General features: G+C 41.2%; 1 protein-coding gene across 2 annotated transcripts in view; it reads left to right on the top strand.

Moving 5' to 3' along the window:
- Positions 1-3,549: 3,549 nt before the first annotated feature.
- Positions 3,550-11,237, top strand: part of ARHGEF12 (Rho guanine nucleotide exchange factor 12) — a 176,939-nt gene continuing 169,251 nt past the window's right edge. For both annotated transcript variants that reach the window (XM_027835496.1, XM_027835495.1), the window contains exon 1: positions 3,550-3,821. In XM_027835496.1, coding sequence (XP_027691297.1) covers positions 3,790-3,821 — 32 coding nt within the window. In that variant the 5' untranslated portion in view covers positions 3,550-3,789. The remainder of the gene's footprint in view (positions 3,822-11,237) is intronic.

The following is an 11,237-nucleotide window of genomic DNA, read 5'->3' as shown; positions in this document are numbered from 1 at the left end:
CTGTCCTGGGGGTCAGGAGAGCTGACTTTTAGTCTTGTTTCTGCCACTAATTTTTTGTGCGACTTTAGACAAGTCACTTCATCTTTTACATCTCCTTGTTTCCCTACTTGTGAAATGAGGGGGCTAGGCTATCTCTAAGGATACTTCCAGTTTTAGCAGTATTTTTATTCTTTGTTCACAGTTGGATAGCTAAGTTGAGAACAGTTTTCCCAGAAATATTGTATAGAAAAAAGGACCTTTAGGATCCCAAAGAGAAGAGGAGAACCCATCTTTACAATGCAACATTTGATGAATCACTGGAATGAATATGACTAACAAAAGGATTATGTCAAAGGAAGACACAGTTAGTCCATCATTGGATGCAAGTCTGCATGATTATACAGAATACATTTGTTGAGTTTGTGGACCAGATTCGGATCTTGGCCAAGGCTTATTGAAATGGCTGGATCTCTAGCTGTTCGATAATTTTTATTTTTTTAAATTGCAATTTGCCTGGACAGTTCTTAGGATGTAGTTGTGTCATATTAGGATATTCCAGCAGGTGGCAATATATCCTGCTGACATCATTAAGACTGAAGTGACCTGTATCACTCAATCTGTTTCTTTACAAAAATAAACATTACAAAATTAGCTGGCTCTTCACTGATCTCAGAAATCAAGCAGCTAGAGTCACCTTTGGACTCTTTTTATTTTTTCCCTGTGCTACGTCACCCTTACCTTAAGCACAAAGAGCATTCAGGGATGTGATCCTTCTTGCAGAATGATATTCATAGAAAGCAATGTTGAAATGGAATTATTTTAACTAAAACTATTGAATTCTGATAAATTGCAATTTTCACCAAACAGCTGAAATTATTAAGCCATCAAGACTCTGAAAATGACACATTGAACAAAGTTATTCAGAGTAGGTTAAGCATGTCAAAATTGGCAACAATTTATTAAGCCCTTACTATGTGTAGAATCTTGTGTTGAGGGAGATACAGTTTAGATAAGACTGTCCCTGTCCTCATGGGACTTACAATCTAGAAGGGAAATATGACATATACACATATAACAATAATAAAAAATACATGTTAAGTGGTTCAGTGGAAAGTGGGCTTCAAATCCCAGCTCTGGCACTTAATGCCTGCCTTACCTTGGGAAAGTTACCTTTCTTGTCCTCTTTTTCCTCACCTCCAAAATGAGGAGATTGGAGTAGATGATCTCTAGAATCCCTTCCAGCCCTAAACCTATGATCCTCTGATAATGTGTATAGGGAAATATCAACAAAATACTCTAATAGGGATGTGGGGGATGCCATTACTGCCCAGAGGATAGGTGGGCAGAAGGAGAGGGGTGGCATATGGGTGTCTATTTCGGTAGGAATTCAAGGGGAAAGATGGATTTCTAGAAAAAGCAACAGCCAAGGTATTTAATACCTGGACATGAAGACTTGTAGAACATTGATATATTGGGTTCAGATTCCTAAAATGTTGACCTTTATATCATTAATAAGTAGATAACAGTGAAATATGTGGAAAAACCTCCAGAGAAAATATTTTCTATATAGATTCCCTTTGATCAAAATACCGGAAAATGCCTTTTCTTTTCCTTCCACAAACAGCTATGAAGGCCTGTAGAGAAAACAGCATAGCATGTTCTCTTCAGTGACTTCAAATAACACACCCTATTTTTCAAGGCAGAAACAGGCTAAAGGTAACATAACAAGAAATTACAAAATATACAGCTGGAAGGGACCTGAGAGATCAGAAAACAGAGATCGAGAAGTGAAGTGACTTGCCCAAGGTTACACAGCTATTACATCTCCTAGCCAGGAGATATAATAACCCTTTGCTTTTTTTCTTCTTTGCCTAAGAAGCCCTCCAACGATCCCCATTATCCTTAGACATGGGGATTGAGCACCCAAGCACACCCTCCTGGCACAGGTGGGGAAGCTTTTGTCCCAATGGAGGGTTCCAAGTCTGTTCTCAAGCCCACCAGGAGGCTTCCCTTAGGAGGGTCCCTTTGCCAGGTGGAGCCGGGGCATTGACAGCCTGGCATAGTAGGTTTCTTTCTTTCTTCTTTCTTTCACATTAACAACTGAGCCTTGCAAGATAGGTCTTTCTCTTTTTCTCCCTCCCTCTCCATCTTTTTTTTCATTGCTTGGCATTGACAGCTGAGCCTTGCAAACTAGGTTTCTCTCTCTCTCTCTCACACATACACAGAGTAGACTATGAGAGAGTAGGCACCACAGCTCTTCGGGATATATGTGTGAAAATGAGAGGCAGTGGTGAAACACCATTCACCTGAGGGATCGTAAAGTTGGATGAACTTGGGTCAAATCTTGTGTACAACACCAACCTACTCTTAACCCCCATTTTACAGATGAGGCTACTAGTGGCACTGAAGGCCTTAGTGCCTTGCTTCACGAGCCACTGCTGAGATTTAATCCTCTAATTCCAAGTTACAACATAAAGTCAGGGAAAAAGGATTATTGACGTGAGTCCCACGTAATTATTAGCTCCTCTGGTGTCCGCATAGTACCCCAAAGCGCAGCCTCCTTACAAGGCGCAGAGGTGAAGCCTGGTCGCCCCTCCGCAGCACTACTTTTCCTTTCCCTCTCCACAACGCTGCCTGCAGGGAAGGCTCCAGGATCCGGGACGAGCGCGCGGAGGAGGCGGGCAGCGGCGGCTGAGCCCTTGGATGTGTGCACCGCGCGGAGGAATCCGGAGTGAGGCGGTTTCTAGAAGTAAGAGAGGAGGCCGGAAAAAAAGCAAAAGAGAGAGAAAAGTAGGGCGGGGGAGGAGAGCGAGTGTGGGAGAACGAGCTTAGGGCTGGGAAGGACAGAACCGGAACCGGAACCCGTGCGCGCGGCTGGAATCATCGCGACCCCCTCCCCCCCGCCCCCCGGCGTGCCGCTTTACCTTGGGCGTCCGACGCATTCCCCGCTCCCCTCCTTCTCTGTCCCAAGCGCGCTCCCGAGGAAGCCCCGAGGGACCCGGCGAACCGGCCCTGAGGGGAGTCCCTGCCGCCGCCGCCGCCGCTCCCTGCAGGCCGAGCCGGGACAGGCCCCTCTCCGGGGAGGAGCCGCGGCGGAGTGCGGAAGAAGCCCGAGCCAGTTCCCAGGGGATGGGTAGCCGCGGCCCGCGGCGCTGAGAGACCTCAGCCCCCACCTCCTCCTCCTCCCCCTTCGGACTGACTCAGCGAGTGCCCGCGCCCCTGCCCCTGCCCCTGCCCCAGCCGCCGCCGCCGGGACAGCCCTCCCCCCGGGCGGACGGGACGGGAGGGGACCCCGCCCCGGGGGACATGGAGGAGCAGAAGCCTGCGGAGCTGAGCGAAGCCGGCGCGGGACGGACCCACGGGAAGAGGCTGCAGCAGCAGCGGCGGCCGCAGCAGCAGCAGCGACGACTCGCCCGCAGCCCCAGATAGAGCCGAGAGGGCCCCAGCCCGGCCGCGGCCCCCGAGCCCCGAGAGGAAGAGGAGGAGCAGGAGGAGCGGGGCTCCCGGCCGCTGCCCGAAGGACGGGGAGCCAGCCGCCCCGCCGAGACGCGAGCCTTCTCCCTTTGCCCGTCCTAAGGATTCCCTGGCGGGCCTGGAACTTGTCCCCCACAACCCCCCGAATCTTTCTCCCCGGAGAACCCCTCTCGACCACCCCCCTCCCCCCCAGTGGATGCCCTATGACTGGCCGGAGTTTGGAGTCGGACTTGTGCGTCCCTCTCGGAGCAGCGCTTGCTGGGGGTGGGGTGGGGACTGGGATGTTGTTGTAAAATGCAAGTTGGATAGAAAGACGACCTCTCGCCAAGGGCCCCAATGAGTGGCACACAGTCTACTATCACGGACAGGTCAGTATGAAACTCCTTTTATTGGTTAGTCTTTGGTAGTGGGCGACTTCCATGAGCTCCAGCCCCACTGAGGTTGACAGGTCCGGGGGAGAGTTGGGTTCGGATCTTTATAAATGTACCCGAGCTGCAGCCGAATCACCCACCGGATTCATTTGGGAAATGTGACATAAAATGCACACCTTCAGTTTTCAAAGTGAAGCTAAGCTCTTCTGATTCTCAGGGAGACACGGAGGTAAAATTAAGGTTGGGGTTGTTTTGGCACTAATGAGATTCTTTACCACAAGCCCCCCGAGAGAGGTCACTTTGGGTGAAGGTCAGTGCCTCACATCTGCTGGATACCGGGGCAACATCAATCACCCAATCGTGTGGGCAGTTTTATATTTTGATTATTCCTGAAAGAGAGCTACGTTGTGGCCAGTGTGATCTTGGTCTCTTTTAAAGGGAACTTGGGACTAGTGAACTTTTTTGTTATTCAGTCGTTTCAGTCGTGTCTGACTCTTCCTGACTCCATTTAGGGTTTTCTTGGCGAAGATAACTGGAGTGGTTTGCCACTTCCTTCTCCAGCTCTTTTTACAGATGAGGAACTGAGGCAAACAGGGTTAAGTGACTTGCCCAGGGTCACACAACTAGGAGGTGTCTGAGGCCACATTTGAACTCAGGAAAATGAGACTTCTGTCTTCAGGCCCGGCACTCTATCCTTATCTTGGTCTTTTTTAAATGTTGTCTTGTCTAGTTTTAAATTGTTAAATAGTATCTCGACAGACGAATGGAACTCTGTATCTTGTTGGAGTTGGTGTAAAGCATCTGGATGGAGATTAAAAAAAAACTTTCTGATTGTTATATTTCCATATATGTTATATTTATTTATGTTATGTATACATTCCATATATGTTATAGTTTCATGATTTCTGATTGTTATATTTCCCAGGAAAATGTAGTTTAAAAGAATATCTTAAGCAGTAAAGGAATTATGTAGTGTTTGACATGCTAGCTAGTGTATGGATTCGTCTTTATTAGCAGTTAGATTAGATGGATCATTTCTGAGTTAATAAGTCAGCAAATGCTTTTAGGTTAGGTACTCTGAACCCTTGAGAATTAAACTTTTAAATATGATGCTGTAAAATTAAGCATATTCATTTTTACAGTGTTTTTTTCCATATATCACTTTCATTATTACTTTGGATTCCTTTCACACTATTATACAACAATGTTGTATATTTGTGTTCCATATGCCATCTTCATATTTTTCTTTCTGTGTTCTGGACCAAAATTCTAATTTGAAGTCAGAAAATCTCTTAACACCACTCCAGAAAGTGGAGGGAGGAACTAAAATTGAAGTTTAATAAAAGAAGCATCAGATTTAGAAAAGCCTATTTGTTTTTAAACTTCTTTGTTGTATGGTAGAACAATAGGACTGTGGCAAAAAGTGTTTAAATTACTTTATAAGAGTTACACCCAATTGCTGGACTCATTTGTTGATTAAAAAAGGGCTGAAATCCATTATCATACCAAAACAGCTCCTCCAGAGACAGAAGTTGCACTTCCTCTTCCTGTTGATGCTTTCCACAGTCACATGCACACTCACCTAAAGCATTCCACTGACATTTTAAAACTCTACATATGTTCTTTTAAAGTGTATAAGTTTTTTCAAATGAGATTTTATTGTCTATGAAATATTTTTTTCCTGTCTCCTTTGAACAGCTACCATATTTATCTTGTACTGCCTAAATTTGCTTTACTCCCCTTTCTTTCAGGGTATTTTGCTTCTAAGAATCACTTTCAGGGGGTGAGTGGGTAATTGTTTTTCTGGCTCATTCAACTCTTGCCTTTTCTGTTGAGCCATTAGAGAGAAAAACCCCTTTAGAAACAAATGTGTTAGTAGTATTTTTACTTCCTGTTGCTGTTTAATTCTGTAGAAATGGAGCTTAAGGCCACCAACTCATGCCACACAAAAATCACCAGTGATCTTTTTTGAGTGTTATTATTGGGGATTATTTTTCCCTATCTGTTTTCAGTTTTAGACATATGTTTTCTTTGTCATCTAGGTAAAGGACATGATTCTTGCAGGCAGTAGACTAAGTTGCAAGTCAGGGAAAGTGTAACTTTAAAGCGTCTGTGTTTTGTTTTAGTTGCTGATAGTAAAGTTTGTTTCGAGAGTGAATTTCTCTAGATAGTTCACAGTGCTAACTGATTTTCGGCATAATGTGACAAAATTTTTAGAGAGATTCTTCTAAGTTTCAGAGGACAAAATGTAGGCAATTTAACCAGGCAGTATGAATACTTGTTTCTTAGGTATTTGTGTTATAAATTTTCTCCATACTTTTTTTCACTGCTTTCTATTGATTGCAGGTGTTATAGTTTCCCTAATTATTAGCCAGGATCATAGTGTAAATTGTTGTTCTGTTATAACTGTGCACAACTTTGATTTAATCTGACTTGTAGTACTGATTTGAATGTGTTGGGAATAAAATCTGGAAGTACTGGTTTAGTGTTGCTTCTGTGCCAAGGATCCTTAAAGTCGTGAGTAGGGAATACTTCCCAGCTTTCTGTAGGCACCACCCACTGTGGCCTCCTTCCCACTATTCCACTCCAAACTAGTGCTGATGATATAGTTGATGTCTGACAGCTAAGTATGCAGTGATTGGCCAACTGACAGTACTGGTGGACCTCGTTATGGTCTTTTCACATTGGAAGTACAGTACGGTATGTTTTGTAGTGTGTGCAAAATCACCCAGGCCAGCTGTGTGTGAGTCTGTGTTCTTTCATTGTGGTGCTTCTGACTGCACAGTCTGTCTGTCCTTAGCTAAAATCAGACTGGCTGGCTTTGGGCGTTGCTGTTTTGCAGTTTGTGGCAGGCGACACATGGTTGAACAAGATAAGGGTTTTATTCTTCTTAGTAGGGACGTGCTGGGACTAGGATCGAATTCAGCTGTGCTCATACTGTGATTGGCCCCTTTGGATGCCCAGAACCCTGTTGTATCCTGTTATTACTTTGTGGTTACATTAACACATTCATTCTCTCTTCTTCCCTTCTTCTCTCTTTTTAAAAACAAGCAAAAAAAAGAACCCCAAACTCAAACTAAACTGAAACCTAAAAATGGTGGTCTTCTTGCAATCTGGACCATTTCTAATAAATGGCTGTAGCTTTTTCTATGTAGTTAATATATTTGAGAAGAAATAGGGGAAAAAAATTAACACATTTACAAATGAGAATTACCTTGTTTTGCAGTTTTTATGAGTGTCCTAGCAAACTGTAGATTGTCCATCTTCCATAATCTTCATTTGGAGGGTGGTAGAATCTATACATTATTGCCCTTGGGAGGTTTTTGATGCCTTCTTTTCTGATCACTCACTTCTAAAGTATTCTAATTGTTTCGGTCTCTTTATATAGCTTTCTTCCATCCCTGAGAATGTAGAGATCCATGGTAAAAGGTATGTCTTTTGAATGCCAGAGAATAGAAAGTTTTTTCAGTAGAGTAAGGGAAATAATTATGTCATATGTGATTATTAGCAAACTTTTTAGAAACCATCCACAATTTTTAATTGTACTGGAATTTTTTATATGAATCTTGAGATTTCGATGTTTAGATTGTTTAGATAGTTGATTTAGGAATAACCCTCAATAGCAAATTATTTTCTGCAAAATATAATCAGTTTCCTTTTTGTGGATGCTGTTATTTGATATTCTTCATGTTTAGTGCTTTTTGATTCTTTCCTTCAAGAACATATTCAAATTATAAAGGAGTAAATTATTTTCCGTTTACAAATCTTTGGCTTTCTCATTACTAATCCATGTTTTTCAGTGTTTTTCTTGCCATACTCACTTCTTCTCACCAAGTTTCAGAGTGTATGTTGATTTAATATGGAGGATCTCATTGAGGTCTGCATACAATTTCTCCATCCCTTCATCTTCTATTAACAGATGGTGGTGTTTAAACTGCTGTTATTTTCATAGTGGTCATTTTGCAGATATTTAATCATGAGCACTGCAAAATGAGGTAACCAAATATGACCAGTGAACTGATGTTTCTTGTTATCTTTGGGTACAGGATAAAACCACTTCTGGTCAACTCTTGTTATTTATCTCTCGGAGAAGAACCTGGATCTGTCCTTCCATTTAGCTGCATTTTCCTTGGGTTTTGTTTATTATGAGAATGTGGAGATTGATACAATGATACCAGCAATCAATTAGAAACATTTTAAAAATTGTGTGATTGTTAGTATCCTTTGCCCTCTCTTCTACCACTATAGAATTGGAAAGGGGCCATACAGCTCTGAAGGTGGTAAATTTAGTGGAGGAAAAGTGAGGCATTTGGATTGATCCCATAGATCAGTGTGGTCACTTGCACTTTTAATCATAAAGTATTATTTCTTTCAAGAAAACTAATGTTGTATAATGCATTTTTAAAGAAAGATCCAAAAGTGTTTCAACTATGTACTATTTTGATTTTTGTCCTTTTATTGAAGGTTGTTGTTAAATGTTTGTCCCAAGGTCACTTAATGAGTCAGTTGAGAAGCCAAGGGTAGAGTTCTAGTCCTCAGTTTTAATTGCAGTATATTTGTTTCATAGGTAATTGCTTCTGCATTATTCTTTAAGTTAAAAAAAATTATAAGGTAGAGGTTCATTGGTATTGAGTTGTCTGACCTCATATTTTATAAGGCATCCTGATAGCTGTGCTACTTGGAACACTTTAAAGTGCTAAATTTGAGGATGTAATTTAGGTCATGAACTAGCAAACTTTATGGAAACATTATTTTTAGCACAACTCAGAAACTAACATTATGCTTCAATGTTGAAAGGAGAGGCTCCTTTATACCTGTAGAACAGGCGAAGACCTTTTCTGTTCTGATTTTTTTTCTAACTAGATCATTAGCATGTGTAAGTTACTATGATGTTTCTTTTATGTTGTGATCTTGCTGTTATCCTGAATCAGGGTCCTAGAAAGACCAAGATCTTGAACCTTAGCATTTTTAAGATGGATCCATCAATAGACATTGAATCAGCTCTTGTTAATGTGCCAGGTGCTGTGCTAAGTGCTCAGAATACAAAGATAAAAATGATGTGGTCCCTGCCTTCAAGAAGCTTATCAGGAAAGACAACATATACGTGTGTGTGTGTGCGTGTGTGTATGTATATATGTGTGTATATATGTATTGTGTGTGTGTATATGTATATATGTGTGTATATATGTATTATGTGTGTGTATATGTATTTAGGTCCAAATCTGTCATTTTATCCAAGTAGGGATCCTCTTCTATGAGGATATATACATACAATACAATATGACAATTTGAAAGAATTAATTGTCTGGGCCTGAGAGGTCAAGTCATTCTGTCGAGACCCAGTAGCCAGTGTGTGGCAGAAGCAGGACTTAAACCTGAGTCATCCTGGTGTGGAGGCCTGTTTTTTATCCACTATGTCTTGATGCCTCTTTAGATATTGCGCATACAAAATCTATGCAAAATAAGCAAAAAGACATTTGGGATGGGGAGAAGTAAAAGGTTTTAGAGCTAGAATAGTACTGAGGGGTCATCTGTTCTATTCCCCTGTTCATATAAATGAGGAAACTGATGTCAGGAGAGTTGAAGCAGCTTGTCCAAGGTCACAGTTTCCAGGAACAGAGCCAGGATCCCAAGCAAGATCCTTTGACTCCAAATTCTGTATTATTTTCACTATATTACACTGCTTTTTTGGGGACTCAGTTCCTTCAAAAGACAGGTTTAGACTAGGTGATCTATATCATCTTTTCAAACTAAAAACTTCTGATTCTTTTCTATTTTATACATTCATTCAATAAACATTTATTAAGTGCCTTCTATGTACCAGGCACTGTGCTAAGCACTGGAGATACAAAAAGAGACCAAAGATAGCCCCAGCCCTTAAGGAGTTTCCAATCTAAAGGCGGGGAGGCAACAGGCAAACAAATATATACAAAGCAGGCTATATAAAGGGTAAATAGGAAATGATTAAAAGATGGAAAGTACTGGAATTAAGGGTAGGGAAGACTTCCTGTAGAAGGTGGGATTTTTAATTGGGACTTAAAGAAAACTTGGAAGATCAGTAGCTGGAATGGAAGAGGGAGAGTGTTCCAGCCAGAGAGAATGCCTGGAACAAAGAGATGGGGAGTCTTGTTGGTGGAACAGGCAGGAGGCCAGTGTCTTACAATATTTGTAAATAGGTCTATGCTGCTATATGGCCACTAGATGAGTCAGTAGATAGAATGTTGGGCCTGAAGTCAGGAAGACCCGAGTTCAAATCCAGCTTCAAACACTTACTAGTTGTGTGACCTTAGGCAAGTCACTTAACCCCTGTTTGCCTTAATCCACTGGAGAAGGAAATGGTAAATCCCATGGATAGTATGGTTCATGGGGCCATCAAGAGTTAGACACAAGTGAACAAGAACAAGATGATGCTCTAGGTTAAATGACTCTATAAAAATTAGATGCTAGATTCACCACTTTAGAGGTGGCCCAAGCTAATGGTTGCTGAATTCACTCATTCCCATTGAGTCCAACTATCTGATTGTCTTTGCAAAGTGGCAGAATGAGTTATAATGGGTTTGGTGCTGACATATTAATGATTTTATTTTATGTCAAAGTTATGGGGGGTATGCCTAGCTTTCTTCTAACTCCCATACTAGATTGTCATGTCAAGTCAAGTCAAGAAACATTTATTAGTGGCTATTATCTGCTAGGCTTCTTGAGGGTAGGGACTGTATCTTGTTTATCTTTGTGTCTTTCAGTGCCTGGCATAGTTTATGTGTAATAAGTACTTAATAATACTTTTTGAATTGAAGGATTCTCCACATGTATTTTGTTCTGTTTAAAATTTGAAGTCCTTAAATATCACTAGTTCAGCAAAGTGTTTGGAATTAATTTAACTATATATTTTTTTATTTCTTGCATCAAGTGAAGTGACTGTATATTTGGTGTATTGGTTAAAATCAGGCCATATTTATTTCCTGGATTGTACAAAACCTGAGTATGGTCTGTAATCAATATTATTTTTCAATATTTACTATATGTGTATTTGTTTTAAGAGATATCCAATTTTAGGATCATGGCCAATATTCTGGGAGTAGTATTTATGTGGGTGCATATACATTGTGTACACACACACACACACACACACACACACACACACAAACATACATATCTATGTTTAGAGATAGATGTTAGTATCTATATATGTATTTTTTCTCCTTTATTCCATGTAGTAAGCTAACAAGTCTGCTCTAGATCAGAAATGGGTAATTCACAGAAGGATGCTTTTTAGTGCCTTGTTAGGTCTAATTTTAAGTATCTCAAGGGGATGAAACTTCCGTCACTTCCTGAGGAGACTCAACTACAATCTGATCTTGAGTCAGGAAGTTTTTCCTGATACTTAGTCCAAACTTTACTTTTAAGTTTGTCCTG

The sequence above is a fragment of the Vombatus ursinus genome, unplaced genomic scaffold (assembly GCF_900497805.2).
Source record: "Vombatus ursinus unplaced genomic scaffold, bare-nosed wombat genome assembly UNPS02014816.1, whole genome shotgun sequence".
Taxonomy (NCBI): domain Eukaryota; kingdom Metazoa; phylum Chordata; class Mammalia; order Diprotodontia; family Vombatidae; genus Vombatus; species Vombatus ursinus.
This window is presented reverse-complemented; position numbering and strand designations above follow the sequence as displayed.